This window comes from Nyctereutes procyonoides, unplaced genomic scaffold (genome assembly GCF_905146905.1).
Source record: "Nyctereutes procyonoides isolate TBG_1078 unplaced genomic scaffold, NYPRO_anot_genome, whole genome shotgun sequence".
NCBI lineage: Eukaryota > Metazoa > Chordata > Mammalia > Carnivora > Canidae > Nyctereutes > Nyctereutes procyonoides.
Genome location: NW_026575020.1, coordinates 27,401,556 through 27,418,496, shown reverse-complemented (window position 1 = coordinate 27,418,496; position 16,941 = coordinate 27,401,556). Strand labels below are relative to the sequence as shown.

Genomic DNA, 16,941 nt, shown 5'->3' with positions numbered 1-16,941 from the left:
GAATGCCTGCCTTTGGCTCAGGGCATGATCCCTGAGTCCTCGGATCGAGTCCCTCCCCTTCATGGAGCCTGCTTCTCCCTCTGCCTCTCTCTCTCTCTCTCTCTCTCTCTCTCTCTGTGTGTGTGTCTCTCATGAATAAATGGGTAAAATCTTTAACTAACTAAATAAAGCTTTAAAAAAAATCTAAAAGGTCTAAATGCTCCAATCAAAAGACAGAGGGTGACAGAATGTATAAAAAAAGACAAGACTCATCTATATGCTGCCTACAAGACACACAGTTTAGACTTAAAGATACAGTCTGAAAATGAAGGGATGGAAAAAGATATGCCATGCAAATGGAAGCAGGGGTGGGGGTGAGGGGAAAGCTGAGGAGCAATACTTACTTACATTAGACAGATATTATTTTATTTTTTTAAAGATTTTTATTTATTTACTCATGAGAGACACACACACACAGAGACAGGGACACAGGCAGAGGGAGAAGCAGACTTCTTGAGGGGAGCCCGATGTGGGACTTAATCCCAGGACCCCAGAATCACCCTCTGAGCCAAAGGTAGATGCTCAACCACTGAGCGGTGCCCCAACAAAACAGACTTTAAACCAAAGACTAACAAGAGATGAAGAAGGACATTATAAAATGATAAGGGGATCAGTTCAACAAGAAAATATGATAAATATCTATGCACCCAATATTGTAGCATCTAAATACATAAAGCAAATATGAACAGACATAAAGAACAAAACGGACAGTAATACAGTAATAGTAGGTGACTAACACCCCAATTACGTCAATGGATGGATCATCCAGGCAGAAAGTCAATAAGGAAACAGTGTCTTTGAATGGCACATTAGACCAGATGGACTTAACAGATATGTACAGAACTTTCCATCCAAAATCAACACAACATACATTCTTTTCAGGTGCACATGGAACATTCTCCAGGATTGATTACCTGTTAGGCCACAAAACAAATCTCTACATTTAAGGGATGCCTGTGTGGCTCAGTCGATTAAGCATCCAACTCTTGATTTTGGCTCAGGTCATGATCTCAGGGTTATGAGATCAAGCTCCAGGTCAGGCTCCATGCTCAGCTTAGGATTCTCTCTCTCTCTCTCTCTCTCTCCCTTGGCTCCTCCCCCTGCTCATTCTCTCTCTCTCTCTCTCTCAAATTAAAAAAAATATATAAAAAACTCTACATTTAAGAAGACTGAAATCATATGAAACTTTTCCCCCCAACTATAACAGTATGAAACTAGAGATCAAAAGAAAAAACTGGAAAAACCCACAAACATGGAGGATAAACAATATGCTACTAAATAGCCAACGGGTCAACAAGAAATTGAAAAGAAAATTTCAAAATATATGGAGACATGGAAAATGAAAACACAATGGTGCAAAATCTTTGGGATGCAGCAAAAGTAGTTCTAAGAGGGAAATTTACAGTGATACAGTCCTATCTCAAGAAACAAGAAAAATCTCAAATAAACAATCTAACCGTACACCTAAAGGAACTAGGAAAAGAACAAAAACACCCTGAAGTTAAAAGTAGGAAATAATATAAAGATCAGAGTAGAGGTGCCCCTGGGTGGCTCAGTTAGTTGAGTGTCTGCCTTTTTTTTTTAAGTATTTTTGTTTATTTATTCATGAGATGCACAGAAAGAGAGGCGGAGACAGGCAGAGGGAGAAGCAGGCTCCCCAGAGGGAGGATGTGGGACTTGATCCCAGGACTCTGGGATCACAACCTGAGCCAAAGGCCAACGCTCAACCACAGAGCCACCAAGGCATCCCAGAGCGTCTGCCTTGGACTCAGGTCATGATCCCAGGGTACTGGGATTGAGTCCCACATCGCGTTCCCTGCTTGGTGGGAATCTGTTTCTCCCTCTACATGCTTGTTCTCTCTCTCTCTCTCTCTCTCTCTCTCTCTCTCTCTCTCTCTCCAGAATAAATAAATAAAACCTTAAAAAATTTTTAAGAAAGATCAGAGTAGAAATAAATGAAGACTTAAACAACAGGAAAATACCAAAAGAAAAAAAAAAGTAAATACCTTGTTTTTTCTTTTTTTATGAAAGCAAGAGCTGGTTCTTTAAAAATATAAAACTGGTTGGGGGGATGGGATAACTGAGTAATGGGCATTAAGGAGGGCATGTGATGTGATGAGTACTGGGTATTATATGCAACTGAAGAATTACTGAAAACTACATCTGGGGACACCTGGGTGGTCAGCGTTTGAGCGTCCACCTTCAGCTCAGGACCTGATGTCCTCTCTCTCTCTCTGTGTGTGTCTCTCATGAATAAATAAATAATTTTTAAAAAGATTTTTATTCACCTAATCATGAGAGACACACACACACAGAGAGAGAGAGAGAGAGAGGCAAAGACACAAGCAGAGGGAGAAGCAGGCTCCACGCAGGGAGCCCAAAAGGGGAGTCAATCCCAGGACTCCAGGTCATGCCCTGGGCTGAAGGCAGGCACTCAATCACTGAGCCACCCCGGCATCCCTAAATAAATAAATCTAAAAAAAAAAAAAAAGAAAAAAAAGAAAATTACATCTGAAACTAATGATGTACTATATGTTGGCTAACTGAATTTAAATAAAAAAAAATTGATAAACTTTTAGCCAGACTCATCAAGAAAAAAAGAGAGGACCCAAATACATAAAATCAGAAATGAAAGAGAACAATGACTACTAAGAGACTACTATGAAAAATTATATGTCAGAAACTAGACAACTTTGAAGAAATCAATTTCTAGAAACATACAATCCTTCCAAACTAATGAAAAAGAACCAGAAAATCTGAACAGACTGATTACTAGTAATGATACTGAATCAGCAATCAAAAAGAACTCCCAATAGGGATGCCTGGATGGCTTAGTGGTTGAGCATGTGCCTTTGGCTCAGGGTGTGATCCCATGGTCCTGGGATCGAGTCCCACATCGGGCTGCCAGCATGGAGCCTGCTTTCTCCCTCTGCCTCTGTCTCTGCCTCTCTCTCCGTGTTTCTCATGGATAAATAAATAAAATCTTAAACCCCCCCCCCAAAAAAAAAAACTCCCAACAAACAAAAGTCCAGGACCAGATGGATTCACAGGTGAATTCTACGAAACATTTAAAGAAGAGTTAATACCTATCCTCTTTAAACAATTCCAAAAAAATGGACAAAGAAGGAAAGCTTACCAATACATTCTATGACCACAGTATTATCCTGATACCAAAACCAAAGACACTACAAAAAGAAGGAAATAAAGAAAGAAGAAAGAAAGGAAAGAAAGATAGAAAGAAGAAAGAGAGAAGATGAACAAACTATGTAGGCCAACATATCTGATGAACATAGATGCAAAAATCCTCTAGGAAATATTAGCAAAGCACATTGAACAATACATTAAAAAAATCATTCATGGGATGCCTGGGTGGCTCAGTGGTTGAGTGTCTGCCTTTGGCTCAGGGTGTGATCTTGGGGTCCTGGGATAGAGTCCCGCATGGGGCTCCCTGCATGGAGCCTGCTTCTCCCTCTGTCTATGTCTCTGCCCCCCATCTCTGTGTCTCTCATGAATAAATAAAATATTTTTAAAAAAATCATTCACCATGATCAAGTGGGATCTGTTCCAGACATGCAAGGATGGTTCAATATCAACATGATACACCACATTAACAAAATGAAAGATAAACATTATATGATCATCTCATTGGATGCAGAAAAAAACATTTGACAAAATACAACATCAATTCATGATAACAACTCTCAATAAAGTGGTTCTAGGGGGAACATATTTCAACATAATAAAGGCCACATATGACAAGACCACAACTAACATCATACTTGGTGAAAACCTCAGAGCTTTTCTTCTTAGATCAGGAACAAGACAAGGACACTTGTCACTTTTTTTCAACATAGTACTGGTAGTCCTAGCCACAGCAATCAGATAAAAAATAAAAAGGCATCCATACTGGCAAGGAAGAAGTAAAACTGTCACTATTAGCAGATGACATGATACTATACATAGAAAACTCTAAAGAGTACACCAAAAAACTGCTAGAATAAGTGAATTCAGTAAAGCTGCAGGACAGGTAATTAATATACAGAAATCTGTTGCTATTCTATGAACTAATATTGAATTAGTAGAAAGAGGAATTAAGAAAACAATTCCAGGGACGCTTGAGTGGCTCAGTCAGTTAAGCATCTATTTTAGCTCAGGTCATGATCTCAGGGTTGTGAGATTGAACCCTATGTCAGGCTCTGTGCTGGGCATGGAGCCTGCTTGAGATTCTCTCTTTCTTCCCTTGGCCCCTACCCCCTGCTTTCTTAATAAAAAGAAAAAGAAAAAAAGAAAAAACAAAGAAAAAATTCCATTTACAGTTGCACCAAAAAATAAATAAATAAAAACCACCTAGGAATAAACTTAACCCAGAGGGTGAAAGACCTGTACTCTGAAAAATATAAAATGCTGATGATAGAAATTGAAGATGATACAAATGGAATGATATACCATACATGGTTTGGGAGAATTAATATTGATAAAATGTCCATACTATCCAAAACAATCTACAGATTCAGTACAATCCCTATCAAAATAGCAAATACATTTTTCACTCAACTAGAAAAAATAATTCTAAAATTTGTATAGAATCACAAAAGACCCCAAATATCCAAAGCAATCTTGAGAAAGAAGAACAAAACTGAAGGTATCACACTCCCAGATTTCAAGACCTACTACAAAGCCATACTAACCAAAGAATATGGTACTGGGGTGCCTGGATGGCTCAGTTGGTTAAGCATCTGACTCTTGATTTTGGCTCAGGTCATGATCTTGGGGTCATCAGATTGAGACCCTTACTGGGCTCTGTGCTAGATGTGAAGCCTGTTTGGGATTCTCTCTCTTCCCTTCCCTCTGCCTCCCCCATCCCCTCACTATACTCTCTCAAAAACAAAAACAATATGGTGGTACTGGTACAAAAATAGGCATATACATCAGTGAAACAGAATATAGAGACCATAAATAAATCCATGCTTGTATGGTCAATTAATATACAACAAAGGAGGCAAGAATACACAATAAGGAGACGCCTGCATGGCTCAGCAGTTGAGCATCTGCCTTTGGCTCAGGTTGTGATCCCGGGGTGCAGGGATCAAGTTCCACATCAGGCTCCCTGCAGAAGCCTGCTTCTCCCCTGTCCACATCTCTGCCTCTTTCTCTCTGTGTCTTTCATGAATAAATATATAAATCTTTTTTTATTTTTTATTTTTATTTTTTTAAAGATTTTATTTATTTATTCATGAGAGAGACACAGAGAGAAAGAGAGAGGCAGAGACACAGGCAGAAGGAGAAGCAGGCTCCACGCAGAGAGCCTGATGTGGGACTCGATCCAGGGTCTCCAGGATCATGCCCTGGGCTGCAGGCGGCACTAAACCACTGCACCACCAGGGCTGCTCTAAATATATAAATCTTAAAAAAAAAAAAAGAATATACAATGGGGAACGGACAGTCTCTTCAATAAATGGTATTGAGAAAACTGGACCACTCTTTCTTAAACCATATACAAAAATAAACTCAAAATGGATTAAAGACTTAACTATAAGACCTGAAACCATCAAACTCCTAGAAAAAAATATAGACAGCAAACTCTCTGACATCAGCCTTAGCACCATTTTTCTAGATATGTCTCCTCAGACAAGGGAAACAAAAGCAAAAATAAGATATTGGGACTACCTCAAAATAAAAGGCTTTTGCACATTAAAGGAAGCCATCAACAAGATGAAAAGAAACCCACTGAATGTGAGGATATTTGCAAATGATATATTTGTCATCGGGGTTAATACCCAAAATATATAAAGAACTTATGCAACTCACCATCAAAAATATTTGATTAGAACATGGGCAGAATAGACTTTTTTTTTTAAAGACGACATACAGCTGGCTAACAGACACATGGAAAGATGCTCATCATCACTCATCATTAGGGGAAAGTCAATCAAAACCACAATGAGATACCACCTCACATGTATCAGAATGACTAATATCGGAAGTAACAAGTATTGACAAGGATGTGGGGAAGAAAGAACCTTTATGCACTGTTGATGGGAATGTAAATTGGTGCAACCACTGGTGGAAAACTGCGTGGAGGTTCCTCAAAAAATACCAAGGAGAAGGGCAGCTGGGTGGCTCAATCGGTTAATAAGCATCCTGTTATTGATTTCAGCTCAGGTGATGATCTCAGAGTGGTGAGATCGAGCCCCGAGTCAGGCTCTTAATTGGGCATGGAGACTGCTTAAGATTCTGTGTCTCCCTCTGCCCCTTCCCTGCCTTGCTTGTGCATGTGTGTGCACATGCATGTGGGTACACACATATGCACACTCTCTCTAAAAAGAAAAAAAAATACTAAGGGGCGTGGGAAATTCAAGCTTCCAGTTATAAAATCAATCAGTCATGGGAATAAACGGTACACCAAAGGGAATATAGTCAGCAGTACTGTAATAGCGGTGTATGGTGACAGATGGTAGCTACACCTGTGTGGAGAATAACATAAAGTATATACTTGTTATGAGACGTCCAGTTACTACTAGTTATGAGTAGTAACTGAGACGTCCAGTTACTACTTTGTGCCCAAACTAATGAAACGTTGTAGGTCAATTACACTCAAAAAGAAAAAAAAAAAGGAAACTCATATGCATTTCAACACAACTGAGCAAAGGCAACAACTTTGGTTTCTCTATGAATGACTCTTTGGCAATAAGGAAGACTAAGCTAGGGATGCCTGGGTGGCTCAGTGGTTGAGTGTCCAGGGCGTGATCCTGGGATCTGGGATCGAGTTCCATATCGGGCTCCCTGCGAGGAGCCTGCTTCTCCCTCTGTGTTTGTCTCTACCTCTCTCTCTGTGTCTCTCATGAATAAACAAATAAAAGCTTAAAAAAAAAAAAACTATTGGCACACATGTGGATGAATGTGGATGAATCGCCAATGCATTATGCTATGTGAAAGAAGCTAGATTCGAAAGCCAAAATACTGAAAGTTTGCCTTTATAAGAAAGTCTGGAAAAGGCAAAGCTATTGGGACAGAAAACATATCAGTGATTGCCTGGGGCTGGGGAAGTTTCCTGGGGTGACAGAAGTACTCTTTATTTTGACTGGTGGTAGTAAGATTGTATACATCAGCTGAGCTTCAAGAGGGGAGAAACTCATAGTGTGTAAATTATAGCTCAATAAACCTGACTTTTATTTTATTTTTAAAGAGTTTATTTATTTGGGAGAAAGCATGAGAGAGAGAACACACAAGCAGTGGGGAGGGGCAGAGGGAGAGGGAGAAGCAGCTCCCTGCTGAGCCGAGGCTCCATCCCAGGATCCTGAGATCATGACCTGAGCCAAAGGCAGATGCTTCACCCACTGAGGCACCCAGGCGCCCCTAAATCTGATTTTTAATCCAGCATAGGACCCTGGAATTCCTGTCAACCTGGAAGTTGGACACTGAGCCAGATTTTTAAAAAAATTATTTATTTACTTTTAAAGATTTTATTTATTTGAGAGAGAGAGAGCATAACTATGGGGAGCAGCAGGCAGAGGGAGAGGGAGAAGCAGGCCTGATGCAGGGCTGCATCCCAGGACCCTGGGATCACGACCTAAGCTGAAGGCAGAAGCTTCACCAACTGAGCCACCCAAGTGCCCCACTGAGCCAGATTTTAAAACTCACACCATTTTGACTTTGGATTATCTTTCCTTCTGTATGGGAACTGTAGCCTCACAAATACCAGTGCAGGCACTTTGTTGCCCTCCCAGTCCCACCAGAGACCACCAATACCTTGAGATTCTCTGCAGGGCTGGAGATACACAAATGTAGAGAAACAGTATCACACTGTGTGCACTGTTCTGAAGTTTGCTTTTGGGATCAGCATGTTTGGATAACTGTCCATGTTAATTTACCAAGGCCTAATTTATTCACTTTAACTGCCTAGTACTTCATTATACGCATATGCCACATTTTATTAATCTACTCCTCTGCTGATGAATGCTTGGCTGTTTTAGTGCATTGCTATGACAGGCAATGCTGCGATGAACAGCACTTCACCCGTACCTGGGTTTCTAGAATACAAACCTGGAAGGGAAACAATGCAGCCATACACACTGGCCTAGTTGACTAGATATTACTGACTTTCCCTCCAATGGTTATAAAGAGTCTCCTCATGAGCTTCTGAATGGTTATGGCATTTCCTCTCACAATGGTCTCTAATTCAGTGGAAATCATGGTTTCGCTAATGGTTGAAGTGGGGACCCAATTCACTTTTTTTTTTTTAACCTGGAAAACCAGTAGCCCCTGTGCCATGTGCAGGGAACCTGCCTTCCCCCAGTGATCCTGGTCAGCTTCCTGTTAAACCTGGTACTGCTCCTGGGCCTGGTGGCACGGATTTTTAAAAAATAACACCTCTACTAGAATATGATTCACATGTATAATGCACCCTTTTAAAGTATACAATTGAGGGTCGCCTGGGTGGCTCAGCGGTTGAGCGTCTGCCTTTGGCTTGGGGCATGATCCCGGGATCCCTGACAGAGTCCTGCATGGGCTCCCTGTGGGGGGCCTGCTTCTCCCTCTGCCTATGTCTCTGCCTCTCTCTTTGTGTCTCTCATGAATAAATAAATAAAATCTTTTAAAAAAAGTATACAATTGAATGGTTTTTAGTACACTCACAGACAGTGGTGTCACTGTCACAATCACAATTTTAGAACATTTCGGGATCCCTGGGTGGCGCAGCGGTTTAGCGCCTGTCTTTGGCCCAGGGCGCGATCCTGGAGACCCGGGATCGAATCCCATGTCGGGCTCCCAGTGCATGGAGCCTGCTTCTCCCTCTGCCTATGTCTCTGCCTCTCTCTCTCTGTGTGTGTGACTATCATAAATGAATAAAAATTAAAAAAAAAAACAATTTTAGAACATTTCATCTCCTCAGGAATCCAGTTACTCCCTGTTCTTCCCAACCCTCCCCCAGCCCTTGGCACTACTATTCTAATCTGCTCTCTGCCTCTATGGATTTGCCTATTTCGGACTTTCACATAAATGAAATTATATAAGGTGCAGTCTTTTGTGTTTGGTTTCTTTCAGTTAGCCTAATCTAATAATCTTTTTTTTTTAAAGATTTTATTTATTTATTTGAGAGAGAGAGTGCAAGTGAGAGAAGAGAGCACAAGTGGGGGAAGGGACAGAGGAAGAGGGACAAGCAGACTCCCTACCGAGCAGGAAGCCTGACACTGCTGATCCCAGGACCTGGGATCATGACTTTGAGCCGAAGGTAGACACTCAACCCACTGAGTCATCCAGGTGCCATCTTTTTTTCTTTTCTTTTTCTTTTCTTTCTTTTAAGATTTTACTTATTTGTCCATGAGAGACCCAGAAAGAGAGAGGCAGAGACACAGGCAGAGAGAGAAGCAGTCTCCACGCAGGGAGCCCGATGTGGGACTTGATCCCGGGACCCTGGGCCAAAGGCAGATGCTCAACCACTGAGCCACCCAGGAGTCCTACCTAATCCAATAATCTTTTCAAGGTTCATATATTATAGCATGAATTAATACTTCAGTCCTTTAATTTTTTTTTTTTTAAGAGAGAGCAAGTACGCTGTGGGGAGAGGGGAGGGAGAAAGAGAATCTCAAGTAGACTTCATACCCAGTGCAGAGCCCAACTTGGGGCTCAACCCCACAACGCTCAGAATATGACTCAAGCTGAAATCAAGAGTCAGGCACTTAACTGAGTGAGCCAGCCAGGTGCCCCTTCACTGCTTTCTATAGCTGAATAATACTCCATTGTATGGATATGCCACGGTTTGTTTATCCATTCATTAGCTGATGGACATTTTAGGTGGTTTCCTTTTTGCCTATCGTGAATATTGCTGCTGTGAACATTCGTGTATAAGTGTTTGTGTGGACATGTGTTTCCAGTTCTCTTGGGTGTGCACCTGGGAGTAGAACTGCTGGGCTGCGTGGTATTCCATGTTTAACTTTTGAACACACCAGGCTGTTTTCCAAAGTGGCTGCACCATTTTTGCAATAGGATTTTATTTATTTATTTACCTAAAAATAAAATCTTTAAAAATAAATAATCTCTACATCCAATATGGAGTACACACATTGTGGGTTGTGAATCCACAACCCCAAGGGAGAGTCACTGCTCCACTGACTGAGCCAGCCAGGTGCCCCTGTAATAGGATTTTAAAACTGACAGAAATATAATAGTGGCCAGTGGGCATGGTAGCTCCAGAGTTGGGTCATGGGAGCACTGGGGCTCCTGACTGTCCCCTCAGGCCAGGCTCATCCCTGCTTCTGCGTCTTCACTCCTTTATTCCTCTACTTAAATAGGAACACCTCCTTTCTGCTGAGCCCAATTCTTCCGCACATCTACCCTTCGAGAAAGCCTCAATGGGAATCCAGACTAATATCCATCCTTTATTTGCAGAAGGCCCAGGGCCCTGAGGGTGCTCAGTGCGCCACCTGCCTCCTTCCTAACTGGAGGCCCACCAGCCCCTGCCTCCCTCTCAGAGTCATAGCCCATGCTGGCACAGGTTCATGACTCTGGAGCCCATGGTACTTTGCATGGCCCCCTGACTTAGGGTTTCTCTCCAGCACCACCATGAGTCCCACTGGCAGGGTGGGTGGACTTTCTCAGCATCTGTGCTACCAGCATAGGCCTGGGTGCACACAGGCAGCACTGAGTCTTCATTGGATCTCCTGGTCTGGCCCGGGCCCAGTCCTACCTCCAACCCAGTCCTTTCTGAGGTCACAGTCAATGGGAGGTCTGAATGGGGTGTCAGGAGAGAACTATTCTCTCTCTCTCTCTCTCTCTCTCTCTGCATGACCTGGGAAAGTCTACAGGCCTCAGTTTCCCCATCTGTGAAATGGGGCTGGTCAGACTTAACCCCCAGCATTGCCAAAGGAGTACAGAAGAGGATACGCCCCCAGGGGTGCAGTACCCGCTGTGCTTCAGGAGCTCTTTTAGTGCTTGCCACACTAGACTCCTGATCTCATCCACAGACCTCCTGTCCTTTGAGGTGAGGGGGCCAGGAGATGGCTGGCCTGGGCCATGCACTCACGTCTTCACGTAGGGGTCCGAGTAGCCGTTGGCATCCATGGCAGCCAGGTGTGCACAGCGCACAATGCCGACCAGCAGGCCCTGCTTCTGTGAGCTGTACTTGAGGGAGATCAGGATTCGTCCCCGCTCCTCCAGGGACTTGTCTTCTGTCTTGTCCACCTGTTGGGCAGGGAGCCACTTGGCTAGCCTCACCTGTTCCCACTCCCTTCCTCAGCTATGGGCTACAGGAGCCCTCAGCCTCCCTGAGGCTATCTGCTGGCCCAGGGGATGTAGGAGATAGCCCCCTTGTGGAGAACCCAGAAGACAGAGCTTTGACATATTCCCAACCCCAAGGGGAGCAGGGAGGCACGGAGGGGCTGTCTGGGCCTCTCTCATGCTCCAGCGGCTACCCAGGGCTCTCCTCAGGGGTCAGACCTCAGCTATAGGCGTGGTGTCCCAGTCTGCCTCCCTGTCCCAATTATCCTGAGAGTTTCCATTCCCTATCCTTCTGAGACCACTTTCCACTGTCTGGCTCCTGCTCTTCTGGAACTCCTCCCTACCCTCTGTCTACCCAGACATACCAGTTAGAGCCCTCAGGGCTCCTCCTTAGGCCTCTCTGCTAGGCTCCTCTCACTGAAGTCCCAGCCACATCCCTTTGTCCACGATGGTCTGCTGGTTGTCCCTAAAGTGATGCCCCATGTGGCTCCTCATAGGCAGGGGCCCTGCCTGCACCTCTCTGGAGATGGGCTCCTATGAGGTGAAGTAAGAGCCACCTTCCCCAACTCCCACACCCAGAGCAGAGATGACTAATTGATCACTGCACTTACTCTGAGCTCATATGAAGCCTCAGCACCTTTCAGTGCTGACTGGGCAGCCACAATTAACGGAGACTAAGCCTGCGAGATTTACCTATCTGCCACTCTGGCCTAGGGCTTTGTGCAGGATGGCCTCACTAAACAGTGATCTTATGCTAGTTTGTGAGATGTGTGAAAATTAAACAATACCAGTGAGCAGGAATATTTGCAGCTGTCTTTCTGGGGTGGGACATTACATACTGCGGTGTTTCATAGGAAGCCCACTGAATTGGGAATGACTAATGTTCACAGACTGTGTAAAATCTAAAATGTACCATCAAAATGTGTCTTTCCTGCCAGAGCAGATACCCTAAACTGCACTCCTGTGGTCACCGTATGTCTCTGAAACCAGACAGATGAGCTACCAGCAAATTCAAGCAAGGCGTGCCCATGCTCTCACCCATCCACGTGCATGAACACACAGGCATGCACACAGTCCACATACTTGAAAATATGCCCGCCTGCACTTTCACAGGCATACACTCATACACACATCCCTGCACGCTCACGTCCCCACATGGCTGTTTGTTGTGCCAGGGCTTAAAACTCAGAAACAACCATAGTAGGGAGCTGATGTTGCCTTTTATAAGTGACATTGATCATTTGGAAAAACTGGGTTTTGGTTAGTGACTAATAATAAAATAAAAAAGGTCTTACCTATAATGCAAAGGTCTATGAGTAGGAAAGAATATGACCAGGGAATAAAATTTGGTCAAATTATGCAAAAAGGCAGAGCCAGGATGTTGGCCTCAGGTAGACTTTTTCCCAGGGCTTGGCTTGGGCCAGCCTGCATTGAGCATTCGTCCCCATGCCCAAGTCCCAGCAGGGATGGGTTGGCTGCTGGGTTATGTCCTCTTGAGCTTTTCCCTTGCCCAGGACTCTAGGGGGAAGATGTCCTCAAAAGGGGATTGTGCCCTGAACATTGGGCTGCTGGAGGGTCTCAGGACCCTGGGGCCTCCTGGCCAATGCCTCCCTGCACTTCTGAATAGGGTCAAGGCCAGGCCTCCAAGAGATGGGACAGGGGAGAGAGGACGGGGTCAGGAGGGGAGGGGAAGGGAGACACCCATGGACAGAGTTTGGGAGGCTCAGTTGCTGCAGACAACAGGAGACAAAATTGGTTTGGATATGATTTTTAACAAATTGCAATTTCTAGGAAAGAATTATTTTCTCTTCTCTAGGCAGCTCACAGGTGCCTCATGCCTGTTGTGTTCCGGTTGAGCTCCAGAGCATCCCCAGTTGTTCCTCCCAGGGCCCTCCACACCACAGTTAATGACACCTCATCTCTCCAGGTGCTCAACTCCCAGGTCTGGGAAAGTTTGACCTGCCAGCGCACCCAACCAGGATCTCACCCTTCTCTCCCTCTGCTACGGCTTCTGTCCAGGCTGGGTCAGGCTCATCCCCTCATGACCGTCCCCACCCTTAGCCCCTTCTCCCTCCCGGTCTGCACCCAACGACCCTGTTAAAATAGTCAGATGCCCTAGTCCCTGCCCGGCATCCCCCTGTGGCCCGCCTCACTTACGGTCAAGAGTCCCTCCCAGCTCCCTCCATCCCACCAATCTCTGATCTCACCTCCAAGGACCTAGTCCCATCCTGCTCCCTGCTCCACACAGTGGGCCTCTTGCTCAGGCCTCCAACAGGCTTGGTACTTGCTGTTTCCTCTGCCAGGAATATCCCCCAAACCTCCATCTAAACCACTGGGCTCTCATGCTTTTCTCTGTGACCCTGATCACTGTCTAACACAGGCTGTTTGGGTGATTCACGTCCTTGAATCTGTCTCCTGCCCAAGCTCCACGAGGGCAGGGATTGTGGTCTGTTCCCCCAGCACCTGAAGCTGTGCCAGGCACAGAGCAGCCTGGGCAGCCTGGGCAGCCTGAGGAGCCCCATTCCCCACTCACCGGCAGCTGCTTCTCCAGGCAGATGCTGAACGTCTTCGTGTGGTTGGCTTTCAGCTTCTTCAGGGGCACACGCGTCTCCCCAATGAACTCGTTATGACGGAATTTGTCCTCGTCACACACGGAGATCCTGGAGGACGGGAGGCATGGCCAGCTCTTCAGACACAGAGGTGCTCCTGCTTTGCTTCCATGCTTCCAAAATCAGTAGGGATTCCCACGCATGGGGCAGGCAGGGACATTGGGGGCAGAGTGGGGCCCCAGAGGTGAGGCTGGGGAGGGGCGTGGGGGACCAGGGCGTCTGAGGCCCTCACCCACCGCAGGGTCTTTCGAATCATGTCTTCGTCCGTGATCCCGTAGTAAGTAAGGGTCTCGTTCCATGTGGGGTTCAGGGTGTTTCGGAGAGTTTTCGTTCTGAGTTTATTTGCCTGGTGAGAGCAGAAAAGATGCTCTGAGCATCTGGGAGCCCGAGGGGCAGAATAATGCCCCAAAGACGGCCTTGCCTGGTCCCTGGGGCCTAAATATGCCAAGGGGAATTAAGGTTGTTAATCGGCTGATTTTTTAAAGACGTTATGTATTTATTTGGCAGAGGGAAAGAGTGAGCACGAGCAGGGGGAGCGAGAGGCAGGGGCAGAGGCAGAGGGAGAAGCAGGCTCCCCGCTGAGCAGGGAGCCCAACCTGGGGCTCGACTCCAGGATCCTGGGATCATGACCAGAGCAGAAGGCAGACGCTTAACCCACTGAGCCACCAAAGTGCCCCTGGGCTGACTTAAATGTACGGAGATTATCTAGGTGATCTGGGCAGGTCCCATGTAATTATAGGGCCTTTGAAAGCAGAAGAGGGAGGCAGGAGAGGAGCATCAGGGGGACACGTAAGGAGAGAGAGGTACCAGGTGGACACTGGTGGAAAATGGAGGAACTGGCCAGAGTTGAGCAATGTGGGTAGCCTCTAGGTGCTGGAAAAGGATGGGAACTGCTTCTCTCCTAGAGCCCCCAGAATGGACTGCAGCCCCCCACACAGGAGTTGACCCGGGTAGGAGCTGTGCCAGCTTCAAACCTGCAGCACCGGAAGATAAGTAATGTGTGTGGCAAGCCACTCAGTTGATGACAGGCTACTGCAGCCCTAGGACACTAAAAGAGGAGGCTCCTCACCTCCAGGTCCCTGGTGTATGCTTGGGGTGGAAGTTCTGCAGGAGGTGCTGGGGCTAGACGCCCTCCCACATACCTCCTTGCCTTTGCCCAGGCCCTGCCCTCCACCTGGAATGCCATTTCTCCTAGAAATGCCTGTGGGTGGCACGTCCCAGCTGCCACACTGCCTCCCCTCCTCTCTCTGGGCTTCTGCAGCTCTGGGTCCTCATATTCCTCACTGTGCTGCTCATTTAGACTCAGCCTCATGCCGGCCTCCCCTTGCTGTCTGCCGGCCTGGCTCTGGGGTCAGACAGGCCTGGGTCCCCAGGCCGCTCCATCCCTTGCCTAAGCTCTGTGGAGCCCAGCAGGTTACTTATCCTCTGTGGGCATCAGGTTCTCCACTATAAAAAAGGGCATAATAATACCTCTTTCTCAGCATGGTTTTCAGGAGCCTTCTTTATCAGGACTGCCTTTTTTTTTTTAGATTTTTATTTATTCAATCGAGAGAGAGAGAGAGAGAGAGAGAGAGGCAGAGACACAGGCAGAGGGTGAAACAGGCTTCATGCAGGGAGCCCGACCTGGGACTCGATCCTGGTTCTCCAGGATCACGCCCTGGGCTGAAGGCCACGTTAAACTGCTGAGCCCCCCGGGCTGCCCAGGAGACTGCTTTTTATGAAACACTGCCCTACGTGGGAAATCCTGTGCGTGTGGTAAGGTCCCTAGGACTAGCTTTCCAGCACTGTCAATTTGAGGTCCCATGAACCTAGGGACTCACAGCATTGAGTTCCTGAGTTAGGGACACTCCCCTGGTCATAGTGCCCTCAGCCTTCAGCGCCCTGGGAGTCCCACCTGCCAATGAGGACACTAGGCTTAGAGCGGGGAGCAGCTTCTCTAGGCACAGGTGGTGGGCTGCTGCTGCTTCCCCAACAGCCCTGCACCCCCAAGAGGGAGTCATCACCTCTGTCGGGGTGGCCCTCCTGCCTTGTGGGGAGCCTCAGCCCTTACAAACCAGCCCAGGGAGTTTGAGTCTCAGGCTCAACGGGGGCTCCAGCAGCCTGGGGCTCCTTAGCCCGGGGACAGGACTGCTCAGTCGGGCTGCAAGAATCGGTGGCAAGGTAGGCTCCCTGCCCAGGAGGGCATACCCATTACAGACTCTTCCTATCAGGCCACTTGAAGGCCTAGAAGGAATTCCCCAACTACTGGTTTATTAGAAAGAGGTCAGGAAAAGAACACCAGCCACTGGGCTCTGGGGCTCATGCTCCTGTGTCCCATGTCCCCCATCTCCCTCTGGTCTCCTCTTGGAAGTGAAGCCGCTAGTCTCTAGTTGATTCCCTGCCCCTAAACAATGGGGTCCACATAACCTGCCCCTTGAAAAGTCTGTGGTTTCCAGACCCAACTCTGAAAGGATGATATAACCCTCTCTTCCCGTGAAATCAAAAAATAAGATAACACTGAACTATAAGACACATGTAAAGAAGTGTTATCGGTTTTGTTCTTCCAGGGCTAAAGGTCAGCGTGATGCTTTTGTTTAATAGCAACTTTTTTCTGAAAAAAACTTTCTTGGCTGTCTGGGTGACTCAGTGGTTGAGCATCTGCCTTTGGCCCAGGGCATGATCCCGGGGTCCTGGGATCGAGTCCCACGTCAGGCTCCCCGCATGAAGCCTGCTTCTCCCTCTGCCTGTGTCTCTGCCTCTCTCTCTCTGTGTATCTCATGAATAAATAAATAAAATCTTAAAAAACAAAAAAATAAAAAATTAATTAATTAATTAAAAAAAAACTTTCTCTTTTCCCAGGTGCACCAAGTGCTTGGTCTGCCCGCTGGGTCACCAAGTACAGGAACAAGGGTTCTGTGGCCCCCAAACTGGGCAGAACCTACCCATTCCATCCACCTTGTGTAGTGTCACAGAGTAGCCCACAAACATTTTAAAGGCTCTGATAAGTCCTAGAGTAAAGACACCTGTTTAACAAGGTTTCCCAATGTTATTTGGCCACAGAGCACCCCCCCCAAACACAATAGTAACCTCCAATTGAGTC

At 46.3% G+C, this 16,941-nt stretch overlaps 1 protein-coding gene across 1 annotated transcript in view; it reads right to left on the bottom strand.

Annotated features, from left to right (window-relative positions):
* The window catches only part of DOC2B (double C2 domain beta), a 36,971-nt gene that overhangs the window by 8,226 nt on the left and 11,804 nt on the right, over window positions 1-16,941 (bottom strand). Inside the window, exons 4-6 of the mRNA XM_055319265.1 lie at window positions 14,099-14,208; window positions 13,787-13,913; window positions 11,060-11,217 (exon numbers count right to left, since the gene is read on the bottom strand). Coding sequence (XP_055175240.1) covers window positions 11,060-11,217; window positions 13,787-13,913; window positions 14,099-14,208 — 395 coding nt within the window. The remainder of the gene's footprint in view (window positions 1-11,059; window positions 11,218-13,786; window positions 13,914-14,098; window positions 14,209-16,941) is intronic.